This window comes from Brachionichthys hirsutus, chromosome 15 (genome assembly GCF_040956055.1).
Source record: "Brachionichthys hirsutus isolate HB-005 chromosome 15, CSIRO-AGI_Bhir_v1, whole genome shotgun sequence".
Taxonomy (NCBI): Eukaryota; Metazoa; Chordata; class Actinopteri; order Lophiiformes; family Brachionichthyidae; genus Brachionichthys; species Brachionichthys hirsutus.
This window is the reverse complement of record NC_090911.1, coordinates 9,558,450-9,576,606: the sequence shown is the minus strand read 5'-3', so window position 1 is coordinate 9,576,606 and position 18,157 is coordinate 9,558,450. Positions and strand designations below refer to the sequence as shown.

The 18,157-nt window shown below is 46.0% G+C and overlaps 3 protein-coding genes across 3 annotated transcripts in view; 2 read left to right on the top strand and 1 right to left on the bottom strand.

The window, feature by feature from the left end:
• Positions 1 to 738, bottom strand: part of LOC137904939 (transcriptional repressor p66-alpha-like) — a 17,340-nt gene extending 16,602 nt beyond the window's left edge. Inside the window, exon 1 of the mRNA XM_068749157.1 lies at positions 678 to 738. The gene's annotated coding sequence lies outside the window, so the exon portion shown is untranslated. The remainder of the gene's footprint in view (positions 1 to 677) is intronic.
• Positions 739 to 4,327: 3,589 nt separating this feature from the next.
• On the top strand, positions 4,328 to 6,631 carry armc6 (armadillo repeat containing 6). Its single transcript, XM_068749159.1, has 7 exons — positions 4,328 to 4,448; positions 4,545 to 4,612; positions 4,703 to 5,273; positions 5,407 to 5,552; positions 5,652 to 5,783; positions 5,905 to 6,042; positions 6,125 to 6,631. Exons 1-7 carry the CDS (start codon positions 4,328 to 4,330, stop codon positions 6,335 to 6,337), a joined length of 1,389 nt encoding a protein of 462 aa, XP_068605260.1. The 3' UTR covers positions 6,338 to 6,631.
• Positions 6,632 to 8,862: 2,231 nt separating this feature from the next.
• Positions 8,863 to 10,871, top strand: slc25a42 (solute carrier family 25 member 42). The gene is made up of 7 exons (XM_068749166.1): positions 8,863 to 8,943; positions 9,140 to 9,251; positions 9,542 to 9,567; positions 9,672 to 9,838; positions 9,950 to 10,066; positions 10,301 to 10,452; positions 10,546 to 10,871. The coding sequence occupies exons 1-7, from the start codon at positions 8,863 to 8,865 to the stop codon at positions 10,869 to 10,871; spliced, it is 981 nt and encodes a 326-aa protein (XP_068605267.1).
• The last annotated feature ends 7,286 nt before the right edge of the window (positions 10,872 to 18,157 follow it).

Here is an 18,157-nt window from a genome sequence, read left to right as displayed (position 1 = left end):
GTGCAGGCAGCCGGCTTTTATTATTGACACCGCCTCAGAGGAGGCGAGCGTGTCAGCGGTTAGCATAGCGGCTAACGCTAGCTCACACCGCGCAGACGGAAACACGAAGCCGCGTTACGGCGAGGGGAAGCGGCCACGTCCGACCGCCGAGGGCTGCAGACGAGTTTAAGCGCTTTGGGTCCTCCGGCCGCCCCCAACCCCCCCTACGAGACCAGAACCGAGCCCGAATCCTTAACCTGCCTTCCAGCACGGAGCTTAAACTCTCACCCGACAGTAACCCAAAAGTGAGGCTCGCCCGGGACACCTGGGAGGGGGGGAGGGTCACCGGACCGGCCCGGCCCGCGGACTCGGTTTAGCGCCGAGACGCTCTAATCCTTACCTCATTGACCGACTTCAGGTCCGGGGCGCATTGGTTACAGGCTGGCACGCGTAACGCTCCAATAAAATACATTTGCGCGTAGGAAGCGCCCCCCCTCCCGCCGGGTCCCCCCCTCCCCTCCCCGGTGCTCAACCTTTGGGCTCTGTGCTACTTTTCACCAGCCCATCCGCGTCTTTATGGTCACAGAGCGGTGGAGGAGAAAACCGGGCTCCTCTCGACGGCTCCGGGTAACAACGCTCCCCCCCCCCTTGATCCACTTCCGACACAAACTTCCCCCCCCCCCCGTCTGTCAACTTACTGGGTCGCGTCGTCGCCTGCGCTTCGCCGATGGCCGCCCAAGGAAGCTTAATCTGCAGTTAACCTCGATAAATCGATGCTTTTTTTTAGAAATCCAGGGGATATCCTCTTTTCTCTCTCTCTCTCTCTCTCTCTCTCGGCCCTCCTCACTGCCGCGTCTGTTGCCAAATAATGCGCCTCTCGACGCACACATGGAGCCGCTGCGTCCTCTTTGTGGGCATGCGCACCTCGTGCGCACCAGGAGCGACCTGATCACATCACGTTCGCCATTGACCATCAAGCACCAAAGGCTAGGACTAACCATATCCGGGGGGCGAGATCTCCTCCAGCGCACACACACACTCACGCGTTTGCGCACGTGCACACGCACGCACAATCCACGTTTAGCGCAGGGGACCTTATATGATGGCTAGAGGCATCTTAGCTGCTTCCTAATAAACATTAGACACGAAAGAAAACAACAAGCCGCAGCTCAGAAACGCTCCATCGTCTGTCTGGTGTTTACACTGGATCGGGTTACACTGGAGGCCAAGACAAAAACACACACACGACATATAGACAAAGATTCATTTACAAATTCAACAGTAGTCGCAGGAGCGTGCAAGCACTAACTGGCGCAGTCGACACGACGACCAGAAGAGAAAAGCCGGTTTGCCTTTCGGGAGGCCTCGGGACAGAAGTATCCGGTTTATCACGTACGTGTTTGTGTACTTCTGCCCAAGGGGTGATGGTTTTTTTTTGTTTGTTTTCTTGACTGGAAAAAACCCCACTTGAAGGATTTTCTTTAGACTTGTTGGAAAGTTTTGGTCACATGAACGGAGAAGAGTTCGTTACAATTTGCCACTACCGGATGGATTTGAATGAAACTCCTCAGAGAACGGTTCCATTTTCTCCAGAGAGGAGATTATTGATGGCGCCGGCCTTCTTTGGCTCGGTAGAATGTGAGAGGACGCTCGGATTAGGAATATGTTCAAACTGCACATGTATGTGTTTGAACCGACGGGCTCCAACGGGTAGGAGTTGTTATTCTCTAGCAGGTAGGGGGGGGGGGGGGGGGGGGGGGCGTTCCAGTGCTCTGTCAGCATCATTCTGTTCTTTTAAAATGACAATAAAGAGCTTTCTCTAGAACCTAGATGATGCTGTGTCATCAATTCTGATTGTTTCTCTCCTCTCGTCCTGCCTCCTCGTCTCCGGAGGCTGCAGTCCGTCTTGTCTGAACGTCACCATTCGGGCAAAGCCATGCAGTTATCATGACCCCCCCCCCCCCCAGGATCATGATCCAAAACATGAAAATAGAAAAAGTGTTGTTTTGTGTTTGATGACGCAATTATATCAGTTTCCACCACAAACATTTTTATTTTATTTGAGATTTTGCCCCCCCCCCCCCCCCCCCCAGATAGAGGCAGAGGTAATTCAGCCTTTCTTCTCCTCTCCCTCCCTATCTCCACGTCGAGGAGGCCTAATGGCCGCCTCTGACGTCATGACAGCCTCGTCTTAATCCTCATTAAGTGCTGTTACAATGCAGGAAGTAGCTGCTGCAGTCACGATTAGACCGGCGCACTATTTGGCAGGAAATGGCTCCACTCGGCTGCGTCCGAGAGGCTTACGGCGTCCCAAAACTTTTCACTTCTCTCTTCCTTTAGGGAGGAGAACGTGGTTTCTCCGGCAGGGAATAGAAGATTCTTAAAGTTTAATGGAATTATGCGCTTTTATATAAATAATGAATTTGCGCATAGATCAACGAGTAATTTGTGTGAATTTGCATCACATGTTTGTATTTCCTGTATGCTTTTCAACCTGTTTTACGACTAAGATTAAAAATAGAAGTTTGAACCTCTTAAACCTTTTAAAGAGTTGAATTAAAGCGAGGGCATTTTGTGCTGATCATTTCTAAATTAGATTTTTAAATGCTTTCTACATTCCCAAGCATCCACTGTTTTGTGAAACACAACACTGCTACTCTCTGTGATGTGTCATGTGAAAAACCTCCTGGTCAACAATTTGATCATTTGATTTGAATAGTTTGATCTCATAATTATTTAATTTGCCAACTTGTTCCATGATCTTATCTTAAAGGCTTATGCAAAAAGAATAAAATCAACTGACTGTACTTTATTTTAATTCATCAAAAGCGACACACGTGAATGTTAAGCCCCGTAAAAAGGACAATAGAGAATGTTCAACGCAGACGGTGAGTTTATAACTAGCATGATAAATGGCATCCATACTGTTATATTTCAGATGACCAACACCAGCCATTAAAAACAAAAGAAAACAAAAAAATTTGCTAATTAGAAATAGAAATAAAATGTTATTTCTACCAGTTATTTCTAAAAAAAAAAAAAAAAACTTTAATGCTTTAAAATCATGTAAAGATCAGTCAATGTGAACCAATAGTCATTTATTACATATAAAGCAAAAGGAGGCTTGCAACATAACAGTCTGTCATAAAACACACTTGTGTTATTTCATTGACACACTTTGACTTCATGCGACACTGCATTAAGTGCGTTAAATCAGTGCGATAAACGTGGATGGAAATGTCACACGTGACCAAAACACTGGCATTAGGCGTAAATAGTTTCGGGGCGCACGACGACAGAACAATTTATTGATAAGTGCTGCCACCCTCTGGACGAAATCAGTAAAAGCTAATAACGCCAGGGTCGTGGGTTCAAACCCCACACTGGCTAGAGAAGTTAGTTCTTCAAAGCGTTACAAAGCAATGCCAGCATTTTTAAACAGATATTTCCACTGTTTTGATTTATTTTTTTAGGAAATTATCAAAACATAATAGCAAATCCCAAATGACTCCAGCTTTCCTGAAATATTTAAAAGGCAACAATGTGTTATTTATTTAGATAACTAAAATATGTTGATGCTCATTAAGTAAATCAAAACTGATAAAATATTTTGTTGATTGATTGTCACTGAAGTGATGAAGAACAACTTTGTTCTAAAGCACCAGGTGTTTGGACAAATTGTAAAAGCTTCACGCAATCCGCCGGCCGTGTGGCCTAGTGGATAGGCGTCCGACCTCGAGTCAGAAAGTTGAGGGTTCGAGTCCCCTCATGGTTGCACTTTTGCAGTAGTGCTGTTTGACTTGTCACTATGGAGAGTTTTCTTGATGTTACCTAGTGCCTGAGGCAAGTTTGTATGATGAAGTAATCAACTGTAGTGCTCATAAAAATCGAAACCGAAATCATTCTCTGAGCGTTCCTATTATAGCGGAACTCTATTGGTGTTATCCTATGTTCCCACCGAGAGTATTACCGAGTGGCACCTTAGGAGGGATTTCCTATTCACTTATGTTGTTACGCAAAATGTACGCCTTTCGCCCGCTTTCTTTTTAGAGGCAAGAAAACAACGTTACAACACACGTACGTAAAGTGCGTAAATCAACAATGGACGTCGTTTCATCGATAGTTGAGGAGGTTCTGTGTCACTGGGGCGTTTCCGGGTTATAGTATTTCTTCGTATAATTAGAAGTGAGTTTTGACGTTAGTTTTGTAAAGATCAACACCCGTAGTCGGTAAGGCAACAAACACAGTCTTGCTAACAGTAGCTAGTACATGCTAACTTTGGCTAGACGTAATCAGCGCGATTGTTGACGCCTTTCGACATCACCGTTATCCCGAATTGTTTTCGAAAATGGCGAAGCGCAGGATCACGCAGGAAACCTTTGATGCTGCCGTCAAGGAAAACATGGAGGAATTTGAGATGGATCCCGATGGAGCTTTGCGGGACGCCGTGGAGCAGTTCGAGTCTCAAGGTAATAGCGGAAACACGCAAACCTTTGTGTATTGTTATCCCTGAATCCAACATGGCGGTGAAGAACGCATCCAAAACCGTGAATTGTGATTCGCAGGTGTGGATCTCAGCTGCATCGTAAAAGCTGCACCGACTAGCTCGTCCGAGGAGCACGAAGTCTTACAGGTGAATCCCGGCTCGTCTTCACCGATGACATCCGCTCGCCGCGAAAGCGTCCGACTCTCACGCCGTACGTCTGCTTCTTTTCACTCGCAGGTTTTGGACTCCCTCCGGATTGGAAAAGACTCTGACGATGTCACAGAGTTGATGGCGGACGTAAAACGCTTCGCGGCGCACTGCTCGCTTGGGTTTGGCCAGAGGTACCTCGCTGCCCAAAAAGACGCCTACCCTGTCATCCTCTCTTACTGTGCCAAAAGCTCGTCGGAGCGGGAGGCCCTGACGACGTCCCTCTCTGCTCTGGCTGCTCTGACAGACGGACAGCCGGACTTGCTGGACGCGGACGGCCGGCGACTCCTTTTGGACGTCCTGAAGACGCACCGGGCGGACCCTTCGGTGACGCGCCGAGCCGTCCAAGCTGTGCGCCACTGCTGTTTGAAACACGAACAGAACAGGCAGGATCTGGTTAAAGACGGCGTCCTGCCTCTCCTGACCGACGCCGTCAGGCAACACAGTGGATGCGCCGAGCTGGTCAAGGAGGCCTCTGCGGCTCTCAGGGTCATGACCTTTGACGACGATGTGCGCGTTGCGTTCGGACAAGCGCACGAGCACGCGAAGAGTATTGTTCTGCAGCACGATGGATTGAAGGTTTTAATCGACGCGGCCAAAGGTGGGTGAAACTGACGGCTCGTCTGTGTGGCTGTGCAGCCGGGATTAGAGCGTCGGACTCCTTTCTGGATCTTCGTAGGAGAAGATTCTGGTTCTGGTTCTGTAACTCCGTTCTTGTTGTTCCTCCATCGCAGCGCACGTCGACAACACTTCTATTCTGAGTGAGCTTTGTGCAACTTTGTCTCGTCTGGCTGTGCGGAATGAGTTCTGCCAAGACATCTGCGATCTGGGTGGATTGAAGCTCATGATGACTCTGCTTGCAGACAGTTACGAGTCACCGGTAACCAACCCCCCCCCAAGAATCCGGACTCTAACTGATTCATCTTTACATCTTCTGTTCGCTAAACGTTTTTTTTTGTCTTTCGTTCTTCCCATTCAGGAGTTGGTTCGTCAGGTCCTTGGCGCGATACGAGCCGTAGCGGGAAATGACGACGTGAAAGACGCAGCGGTTCATGTCGGCGGAGTCCAGCTTATTGTCATTGCCATGAACAGACACGTGAATAACTCTGCGGTGAGTGTAATGTCACGGCTGCGCGCTGATGGATTGCGAACGAGGAATTAAAGACGTGCTTAATCTGATGCATGAATAGTCTCAGGAGACGTTCTAAGATCGTGTTCACCTCCCGCCGCAGGTGTGCGAGCAAGGCTGTGCGTGCCTCTCCGTGCTGGCTCTGCGTAAACCCGACAACTGCAAAGTCGTCATGGAGAACGGCGGCGCCTTGGCGGCTATTCAGAGCATGAAAGCGCATACTGAGGCGGTCAATGTGCAGGTAATAATCAATGTGCTCGGAAAAAAATCAGGCAAGTCTAATCAGCTCTTTTTAATCCCCTCTTTTGTTTCTTTACGAGCAGAAACAGGCATGCATGCTGTTGAGAAACCTGGTTTCACGTACGCAAAGCTGCAGCCAACAGATCCTGGAGATGGGGGCAGAGGCCTTGATCGCCCAGGCCATCAAGAACCATCAGGACTGTGGCGACGTGGGTAAAGCGGCCCTCAGAGATCTGGGATGCCAGGTGGAGTTCAGGGAGCTGTGGACGGGCAAACATGGCAGCCTGTCTCACTGAAAGCAGCGGAAGTCGTTCCCGTGCACCCAGGAAAAAGCGTCACGATGGTGCTAGACATGCTGTAGCTCGACATATTTGTTAAAAAGGCAGCGATAAAGATGCCTCGTGAGCAAGTCGCTTGTGCCACACGATGCCCTTTGAAAGGTTACATATAGCATTGAAGGTCTTTTGTGTTTGCCAGAGACAAATGTTCTCTTTCTTTGTTTTATTTTGTTCACTGAGAACTGATAATTGGACCAGTGTCTGTATTTAATGCCACATTCTGCATGATTATAATAAAACGTAGATGTTTAACCACGATTCTCCTTGTGTGTGGCGTCGTCTGTTCTTCGTGTATACTTCCGCCAATGAATTTATAACAAATAATAATAATAATGACAAATAAAGACAATTCACGACAACACAATTTTAAATAACATTCGTTGAAAAAAAAAAAAAAAAAAACAAGTCACACTTAACTGTTTCTAATTTTATCTCACCCCGCCCCTTTACCGACCTATCAAAAAATACCCCTCTTCAAACTTCGTTACCCATAATGCCTCTCGCTCCTGTCAAGCTAGCTGCCTCGGTCCCTTTTGACAGAAGTAGTGACGAGAGGAAACCAGCAGCATGGACGGACGGGGTCAGTCACCTAAAGTCGCTGCAGGCCTCCAGAATGACGGACACATGTGTAGAACGGTGCCTGGACATTAGAAGACGTTTTCTAAAGCGGGCTTGAAGATTGTTGCTGGAATAGCGTTGATTATAATGCAACTGTATGCTAACTGCTAGCTAATGCTCAGCCTGCTAAGTTCCAAAGACACTTTTTCGAAACGGATCTAAGAGGAGAGATCTAAGAGGAGAGGGATCTAAGAGGAGAGGGATCTAAGAGGAGAGATCTAAGAGGGGTCTCGAAAGCGTCACAAAGTCTCCTCGAGGTAAGGAGTCGAGCTCCGTGTAAGCAGCCAACAAGCTAACGTTAGCTGGATAAACAAAGCTGGCTGTTCTTGGTCCAGTTCGGACTGGACGGTGCAGAGTTAACGCACATGAGTGGAAACAGCGTTGCGTGCGACAGGGGAAATTATAGCATGCAGGATTCATTTCTGTGAATGAGCATCAACAAAACAATCAAAATGCAATAAACACAACACCACCAAACTATAGATTCTTCCAAAATTTTAAAATTTAGCTTTAAAACAACTATAATGCGCGTTTAAACACTCAAGTTACAGACTCGAACCTCATTTAAGCATCATTTAGGGTTTCTGGATTTATTTAACAAACATTTGAATCTGGAGGAGGCAGGTTTTTTATCTGGATATTCACCAAATTGCCCCAAATAGCACATCCAAAATAAGATTTCTTTTCATATAGAACAGCAAACAAAGAAGAGGAAAGACTGAATGTGTCCCTTTGCACTGACCTGCAGCAGAAGCTCAGGAGCGCCACTCGGTTTTATGGTTTTAAAGTTATCCTGCACAACAATCCGAGCGCCTCCTTTTGTGGAGGTAATCCGCAACCTGATGATCGTCATCGAGTTAATCTTTATTTATTTAAAATAAAAATAAAGGCCAAAAGTGGCACTTTTTTCTCTCCTCATTCAGTATCTTCAGGTTCTGGACTGTTGTTCTGACAAAGTTAATAATTTGAGAGGAAGGCGTTGGTGCGTATTGGAAGTTACACGCTGAGATCACAAGGGCAGCGTTAACCTGCCATATGGAGATATGGCAGTTAAACCCGAGGCAGCCAACGGTCGGGACCTGTAGAATGCTGATCATGAGAATGGAGGCTGCTGGAAGGGATCAAACATTTATTTTATTACAGTATTACATCAGTATAAATGTGAATATGTACACGTAAATATCATTTAACCCTGCGTTTACTTTCTGCACACATTAAAATGAAAAGAAGGAGTGCGGCGGCTCCAGACAAAGCTCACGTCATGCAACTCTTCTCTGACGACGGGCAGGAATGTGCAGATTGTTAAGCCGTTGCTTTATCTTCAAGTCGTCAACTTGTCTGACCTCAAAGAATATCGTGTCTTTATTTCACCTTCAAACTAGTGAAAGCTGTTTAAAGGCAGCCGAGGTGTCGGTTAATTATTTTGTTGTTGAAGAACCCAGCTTTAGAACATGTCGGAAATTTGTGAGGGATTATAAAACGACAGGGAATCTGCGTCACAGGATGGTCCCAAATTATTAAGAGCTTGAAAACAATTAAAATAATAAAAAAAAAAAAAGGGCTGGTTTAAGGGTTGATACTATTTTCCTTCTTTTAGTTTAAACTCTAACTGCAGAATTCTGAAATTGGAATTCCATTTGGCTGCTTTAGCAGACCAGTGAAGTATTTTCAGCATCTTTATGGGATGGGAACGTTTTTGATAATATTTGGTATGATATGTAGTTCTTTTCCACGTTTGTATTTGTGAAGTCGAATAAAGTTTCACGCTCTCTCTGCCCCTCTGAACTGCAGCTCTCTGCCCCGGGTGTCGCTGCCCCTCCTGGCGGTTGGCGTTTCTGAGCAGGCTCAGTGCGTAGTCCTGAGGGATGGGCGGTGGGGTCCAGGCACAGCGGGCGCCGCTCGCGCAGGGGGACGCGCCGCCGCGGGCTTCCTCCAGTCAGTCAGAAGTGACCGATGAGGTCGAGTTCTATCCACGCCATCCGTCCCTCACCTTTTACATGAAAGATATTTGTGTGTTGTTCATTCAAACATTCTAGATTTGCTGCTTTGAAAAATGAGACTAGTGTGTTTTAAAAAAAGATCATCTTGAAAGGACTGTTTTCCTTTTGGTACCAGTGACCCGTGATCTCGACTTCTCTGCAGGGCCTGAAACACACTCGTTCCGTCGTCATCTCGCTCTTCTCGGGCGCTTTGGCGGGCGCCGTGGCCAAGACGGTTGTCGCCCCGTTGGACAGGACGAAGATCATCTTTCAAGGCAAGTCCGGAAATACTCGCACATAAACAAGAGTCGCACTGCGGCCGTCCGAGGTGTGTTCGGTGCGTACGAAAGCATTTCCTACGAGGTTGGCGGCGTGCAAGAAGAGTCGTTTATTGAGTCGTCCTCTGTTTGTCGGCGCTTTGTAGCGTTTTACATGGAATGAAATAACCATTTATATGACCATCGTCTCTTCCAGCTCATATCACCTGTAAAGATTCCTGGGGGGGGGGGGGGGGGACTCATAGCAATCGGATGTCATTTATGTTTCGCCTTGTTCTGTTTTTCAGTGTCTTCAGCAAGATTCTCTGCCATGGTATGATTGATTTGACTCTTAGATTCACGCGTCGGAATGTATGCTTCATCATCAACTGGGCTTGAGGAGGTGGGTGTGCGAGCGTTGTGCCCTTTGCTTCCCAGGAGGCCTACAGGCTCATCTACCGCACCTACCTGAAGGATGGCCTCTTCAGCCTGTGGCGGGGCAACTCCGCCACCATGGTGCGAGTCATTCCGTACGCCGCCATCCAGTTCTGCGCGCACGAGCAGTACAAGCAGACGCTCGGCGGCTACTGCGGGTTTCAGGGGAAGTAAGTTCCCGTTTGCCGCCGGCGGGATTGAACGAAGTCCGCGCTCACTGAAGTACTTCCCGAATGTCTTGTGTGGTAACACCCTGCTGCGTGTCTGATCGCTTGATCCAGACACTTGCCTCCAATTCCACGGTTCCTGGCGGGGTCTATGGCCGGCACCACGGCGGCCATGCTGACCTATCCTCTGGACATGGTGCGAGCGAGGATGGCCGTGACGCCAAAGGAAATGTAAGATGGTAACATCGCTGGATATTTCACACGCAAAGGGGGGGGGGGGGGAATAAATTAGGAATATCTTAAAAGGTGTTTTAAAAAGCCAGGATGTTTTTTCCAGCAGGTCTCAGATCAGGTAAGGAACTCTGGAAGTTGTTCAAGGCTCTAAATATGATCCAGTTTTCACACGTGACCGCCTTTGTAGTTGCGTGCTGTGACATGTTTTTTTTTTTTTGCCGTACTGTTTAGGTACAGCAACATTCTAAATGTATTTGTGCGAATATCCCGGGAGGAGGGCCTGAAGACGCTCTACCGCGGCTTCACGCCCACCGTCCTGGGGGTGGTGCCCTACGCTGGCCTCAGCTTCTTTACCTATGAGACGCTGAAGAAGCTCCACGCCGGTAAGGCAGCGGATCGACGCGGATTCGTCTCCAGCCTCTTTGGCGCTTGCTGATGCTAGCGATGCGTCTCTGCGCCCTCCTTCTTCCACGCAGAGCACAGCGGGCGCCCGCAGCCCTACACTCTCGAGCGCCTGGCGTTTGGAGCGTGCGCAGGGCTCATCGGCCAATCGGCTTCTTACCCTCTGGACGTGGTGCGGCGTCGCATGCAGACGGCGGGCGTTACGGGTCACACGTACGGCACCATCCTGGGCACCATGAGGGAGATCGTCTCCGAGGAGGGGGTCGTCCGCGGGCTCTACAAGGGCCTCAGCATGAACTGGGTCAAGGGGCCCATCGCGGTGGGGATCAGCTTCACGACCTTTGACCTCACGCAGAACCTCTTGAGGAAGCTGCATCAGATGGGCTATTTGGCACGATAGTAGCAGAACAGAGAGGGGGGGCGGGGGGCTCCACCGGGGATGAGAGTGATGCGGGTGTACGAATCAAACGCACCCTGCTCAGGACTCGTGGGTACATGAATGCGTGTTGTCACGTACATCGAAGTGCAATATGCTCAGTGATCTCTGTGTGTGTATTTGTACACAAGAATGACTACACTTTTGTCCTCGTGGCAAAACCCTGCCCATGTATTTAACCCCCCCCCCCCCCATTTTTAGGATGCCTTTGATTTAATAGGAGGAAATACGCCCCCGTTAACTTTAACGTAATCCCACCAGAGATTAGGATTTAACTAGTGTTTGCAGATTGCATGACGTTAATGGTGTTAACAGCTATTCTGTTCTCAGACCTGACCGCCGTTTGTGTCACACGCCGCCGCCGTCGCTCTGCCAACAGACGATCGATTGTCGCTTTGATCGTACGACGGCCAGATCAGTAAATAATCTGTAGATAATCTGACCGTTTACACTGGAACCCACCTATCAGCTCCCTGGAAGAGTGTGTGGATGGTAAAAACAAGACATTCTACCGTCTTCTATCATTTCATTACATGCGGACTGAAAAGCTAGCGGTGCTCCAACTCGTTCTTAAGCTTGACTGAAGCGGCGTTAGTTTTTATCGGCGTGAGACGCTGCTGTTTGTGTGGAAGCCGCAGCACGTTTACTTTGAACACGGGTCTTACGATGAACTGGATTTCTCCTTTTTAAAGGTTCTGCTTGTCGAGCCGGAGCGATGTTTAAGCACACGGAGGTCCAGTCGGAGGCGGGGTTTATTATCCGTGTTCTGCCTGTTGTGCTTTAGGGTAGCGTGCGAGGAGATTCTCAGGCGAGTGTTTTATGAGGACTGCTTCCGAGTCGGGGTTTGAGGGTTTAAACGGACCCGATGCAGGCTCACTGTTGGAAATGGATCCTATACTTAGATCACATACCGAGGTGGGGGGGGTGTCCGGGTCCCGGAGCGGCTTGGGGCTGAGCCAAGCAGAACAAAGGGCGTGATGGTGGTGGTACTGGGAAACACTAGAATGATCGATCTGTATATTATTTACATTTTAAGCTAGAAGTGAAGCCCGTGTTCCGATCCAAAGCCACAGGAAGTATTCAGCGACTGAAAGTTACCGATTTAAGTGCCTAACGAGGAAGAGTAACGTTTATTCACGACTGAGCTACGTCCAGGTTGCTTCCTTTTTTCTCTTTTTTAGCCTTGCTCTGGTCTTGAAGTTAAGGTGCATTAGTTAGTGGGGGGGGGGGGGGGGGTGTTCAACCTGAATGTTTCACTTCAGGTGCAGTTTTTGTATATCAGTTTTGTAAAACGTACAAACTGCCTTGGACGGTACGCTGTGTGATCCATTCCAGCCGGTCCAGAACCGATTTGAGAAATGTAGGAAGATTTTTGAAAGAGCATTTGATTCTTTTCTTTTTTTTTAACCCCGATTCCAATTAGAAGAACAAGGATTCTCCTTGAGATCAGAGGTGATGGGTAAATAAGTGATAAAACACTAATAAAACAAACAAACGAACCTGACAATCATATGATGCCAAATAATTGTGCTTTTTTTTTTATGTTTAAGTTGTTTTTTTCCTGAGAAACTGACACCGACACTCGGACAACAAAATCCGGTAAAGATGTGATTTTATTTTGCACTGGTGAACGCAAATCCGAACATAGACAGACGTGCAGACATGCGACGGTGCTGTTTGCATGTTTACAACACATTATCTTGTGTTATTTGTACATTGGTTGATTTGTTAATTTTGATTTGTGCCAACTGAATGTAACCTCGCTAACACACAGCGCCGTCTGTCCAGTCTCCTGTGATGATGGCGTTTCTGTTCTGAGTTTCCAAATGCTGAATTTGTCAAATAAAACTGGATGTTAATTCTCTGGGGTTCATTTGGTCCTTATCAGCTTCTCATCTTGAATCTTCTCCAGCAATGCATCCCGGGAAGAGTCTTAGAATGTCTGGCGCAGCCCCCCGGCAGGCTTCAGGAGAAGCGTTCCCATACCCTGCATTCACGCCCCCCAGCCGGGACAGCTGGTCTTAAAGTGGTCGTAAACATTGGAGCTCCACTAAGGAGTGAAAGGAGGACAAAAATGGGGACAAAAATGAAGCGTATGTCCTGAGATGTGCAGTCAGTGGTTGCATCAGAGAGATGGAAAACCACATGATCCCACATTTAAATAAACATTGCCTGCTGGCCATGAAGAGAAGTTTCTCCTCTGTGGTGTGTTTAGCAGCGTTTAATCTTTACATCCTCCAAAATACAGCAAATTCACTGTCTCTGTCCCAAATTGATCTCAATGCAAAAAATAATAATATATATAGAGAGAGCATCTGAAAAAAATCAGCCTCAGCTGTTAACATTATTGATTTCACGGTCAATATTTTTGATAGGATAGTTGCAGAAATGGGCAATAAAAAAAATAAAAAATCCCGAATACTCAAAATAAAAATAAAATCTAAAATAGTGAATGAAATTAAAGTAACAGGCATAAACAAATTAATAACCGTTGAACAATTGTGCATTGTTTTTTTTATTCGAGTTTTGTGCGACGTGATTTATTAATATAATTCCCTCGTCTTTTTGTACTGACACCTGATGACCAGTGGCGGGCGCTTCAGCCCCATTAATGACCGAACGCCTTCGCCCGGTGGCCGGTGGGTGGCGCTGCAGCACTACCTATCGTGCTAAGCCAAGATGCATGTCTGCCCGAGGCCTTTCAAGCGCTTTGAGCTTGACCGTGAACGCACCACGTGAACCTTTTAGAATCGAAGTAATACTCAATAAAATTATTGATTTTATTAAAATTTCCGTTTTATATTTACTTCTAATCTCTTCGTAAAATAGATTAAAGGTGATTTTAGAGCATGTTTTCTCTCTCTTCTAATCTAGATGAGGGGGGGATATTCAGATTGGTCTGTTCTTGTTAAACTGGACACGGAGCTCGGACTAAACTCTTTGTCCACAGATTTCTGGGAACGTGTGGGAAAAAAAACAGAAGAAAAGAAGATGATAGCGGGCTAATTAAAGGAGGGAGGGATGGAGGCTGTCAGAAGAGGTTGTTGCCATAGATACCTGGTATGATGCCAGGATGAGGCAGAGCCAATTTGCATTTATTCAGATGATGTTTGCTTTATCCCTTTCTGAGCTAAGAGTAGCCATGTTTTTTTTTGTTATTTTTTTTTTTCAACTGAATCTTAGCCCAAATCACAAGTTTTTAGTTTCAACGCAGTGAAAATTTCCCAAAAAATATGATACTAACCCACTTAAGATTAATTACAAATATATAGTTTTACTGTGACTGAGCTACAAAGATATATTTTATATGATTTTTTATAAACCAATGTAGATATTTTGAATTCTCCCTACAAAACTAGATACAGTATTCATATTTAATCAATAATTAAGCATTTCATGTTTTTTTTTATTGAAAATATATAAGAATAAATTACTTTTCTCTAGGCTTGAGGGCAGGTTTGCACAGGCCCAAAATGTTTCTACATAAAGAAAATGCAGAATTTATTTCAAATTGAAATTTCATGTTTTTAAAAAAAAAACCATAGAAAGAAAATTGAGACCTTGAGACCTTGACCGTGACCTTGACCGTGACCTTGACCTGTCTAGAGTTAGCAGATATTTACATTCCTGTCCCTGGCCCGGACAATAGCTCAGTTAGCTGGTGTTGCCTCAATAGACAAACATTTATTTCTTTATCTTTAGTCTGGAATCCATCAAACAAATATATCTTGTCTTAGCAGTGTTTATTTTTTACATAAATAAAAATCAGCACTTTTACTTTTTTGGCTGCAGAATTACACTTTAAGACATTTATTAAATATATATAGGATCTAGTGTAAATGATGAAATTTTAAACATTTTCACCTGCACAGATCTTAAAGATTTTAAAAGCATTGTGCCAAAGCTAAATCTTTATTGAATATATTTAGTTTTGAAAAAGGTTTTACATAAACAATTCCGATGAGATTTATCACATTATCATTCTCCAGCAGATTCAACCCTGACATCTACAGACTAAAATTGACTGATAGATCTGACCTTTATTTAAACAAATGAAAAAAGGAAACATGTTAATTTTGATCTTTGTCAATTTTTATTTGGAACTTTTCAGAACTCATATAAACATCAATATACAAATCAATGTACACAGGTTACAACTAATAAAATACAGAACTTTCTTTTACAGTATTTACACAGTATAAAATATTTTTTACAGTAATATCTATTAATTCATCAAAACACATCTTAGGATGTGCTTCTGCTTTGTCGTGGCCAGATTTAGTTGTTCATGATCATTTAAAACTTCAATTTTCAGCAGGAAATTAACAGAAATTGTTAAATTGGTCCAGGATTATCCGAGTCAAACGTTTTTCTGCGCTTTTCTGACTGCATCACCAGCCTGCAGAGACACAAGAAAACACAAGACATTAGTGACGGACTCAAAACAGTGCGATGTTTCTACAGCTGGAGAGGCTGGGGAGATTACCAGAGATTACCAGAGAACCTCCACCTGATCACAGCCATGTGTCACACGGTAGGAAGGACGCAACAGTTCTGGAAAAAAGTGGGGTTGAGAGGAGAACTCCCTCCTCATGACTGCCAATATCTGTCTGATGCGTTTGAGTCCTGCTCCTTCACCTTTGACCTCCAAAGTCCAGAGCATCAAGCGGACACACACACACACACACACACACACACACACACACACCACTGACTGAACAGGATTGGCTCCAACCAGCAGAGCTAAGGGATGTAATTAATTCTAATACACACTTTATTCATAATTCTAAATCAGTTGCACAGTTTTTTCTATTAGCATTTTTCCACCATTATTCTTTAAATTCTAAGTTTATTCTCTGCTGTAGGTTTTTAAATGCCAGTTTCATATTTCTACCAATGCTCCAACAGCAGAGCGATGACGGTAGAAATCGAGGCATGAGGAGGAGCAGGAGGAGGAGCAGGAGGAGGTGGGCCGTGACCGAGGATCTCAGTGCTGGAATACAGTCCCCCGGATAGATGCAGGGATTCAGACACTGGGCAATTATGAGGGGCCTTCCCGAGGCTGTGGGGCTCTCCAGGGCTCTTATTCTGCCCACGCTGTCCCCACAGCTAGATAATGCATGCAGAGGGGAGCCTGGACTCTGGCCTGCACGTCACACACACACACACAGCTTTTAGCTCACAGGCTAGCATGCTGATGCTATTGTGTGCGTTATGCTATGAGATAAATCCTTAAATCCTTTGTTATTATTTCAGCAAAAGCATGAGAGAAGGGGGGGGGTGTGACTGCAGCCTTATGCTTAAAAATGATGCAAGAGTGGCAAAAAATGATAATAGGAACCGAACAGATGAAGCAGGTGAGCGGATTCTCTTTAGTCCATTTCAGTGATGCTCCCTCGCTCCGTCCCTCGTCTGTCATCCTGGATTTTAAATGCCTTTGTGAAAACTCTTTCTCTCTTTTGCAGGAATAAACAAGTCCTGGAGTTTCAACTTGGGGGGGGCGGGGGGCGTTAGATTAGATGAAACTCTAAATCTAAATTCCAACGAGATGGACGGACCTCTTTTCTGGGTCAACTATAGAATTTAACGGCTGCATTTTCGGGACACATCCCACTCTTCCGTCATGAAAAACACGGGCGAGGACGTTGAAATGAAACCCTGACAACTCTCTGACAGAGAGGTTAAAGGGTTAATCATTCAGTCCATCAAATAAAAGTACTTCTATAAAGAAGCTCTTCTCTGAATCCGTCTGCGTCCATTCAAACACTCCAGGAAATGACCCGGAGTCGCGGAGAGGACTCGAAGCTCCCTTTGGAAGGTCTTTTAACGGTAACTTTTCCAACACGCTCCCCCCCCTGTCCACCGAAATCCTCGCCTCCTCTCCTCGACAAGGTCGGCCTTTAGATGATATTGTCATGGTAATGAGGTAAATCTTTCTCCACAATTCAAGAAGGCAAGACAGAGAACGTGTGAAAGTGTCTAAAAGAGGTGGAGAAGGAGGAGCGGTGTAAATAGACAGCGAAGAAGTCTGAATTTGTATCCATGAGGATGGTGTGTGTGTGTGTGTGTGTGTGTGTGTGTCTCCTATGCTGACATTGTGTTCGTCCAACAAAGACGTCCCCGCAGCCCCCCTCATTATAAATACATGTCATTGGATCACAGCTCGTCTGAATCCCCGAGTCTGCTGCGCTCTAAGTGGCCGTGACTGAGCCCTGAATGGGTGGCCGAGGGACAGCTATACCAATAGAGCCAGCAGTGTGTGTGTGTGTGTGGGGACAGCGACAACCAAGCCTGCAGCCTATGGGAATGAAAGCTTCCCAGCAGGACAAGGTCAGAGGTCAGGCTGTCTCTTACACACACACGCAGTTTACTGGACGTTTACGATGAGACGCTGCAGAAACGACAAAGTTCGGTGTGAGGGAGGAGGTTTGTATGTGGGGCAAGAAGTTTCCTGCTGCCTCAACAACAAAACCACATGAATCTAGTTCTGTCTCACTGAGAAGAGAGTGTGTGTGTGTGTGTGTGTGGGTGTGTGTGTGTGTGTGTTAAAGGAGCACATCCTATCTCGTTTTGCAGGGGAATGCAGAAGTGTCTCTATCCCTCTGGAGCCACAAACCAGGCCACAGCTTTGTGCCCCCCCACACACACACACAAACACACACTGTCAACCTAGTTTTAGCCACCCAGATGTGAATCAGACTTTAATTAGATGTGTTAAATATTCACACTTTGTCCTCACCTCCATTGATAATCTTTCCTAATAAAACAGATTTGACTATGTTGCCCTACAAAACCAAAGTGCAGCATCAGATCAGATTTTTTTTCATCTGTAATTCCTGTTATTATGATGATTTTATGGAACCTCGGATGTCAGGATTGATTGATGTTCTATACTATTTAATTTTTGCAAATGCTGCAGTTTCGGTTTAGCAGGAGTCGGCGTGAGAACCATTTGGTATGGGATGGATGACGTGTGTCCGACTGCTCGGCCTCCTAGGAAGTTGGTTTGAATTTGTTTAAACATCCAGAAAAGAAGCTTCTTAATTTAATTGCACGAGAGACGGAGGCTGCTGATTGGTTTATCTGATGGCCTCATTAATGCAGCGCTGCAACAATGAGAAGAGCATCGTTGCTATGGCAGCTGCTCATGCTAATCGTCTCTGCTAGCCCACCATCCTGCAGTACCTCTGCCTTCGTCTCCTCCTCCACACAAGATGAGGACCCCCAAATAGCTACCTGCACAAAGTGCC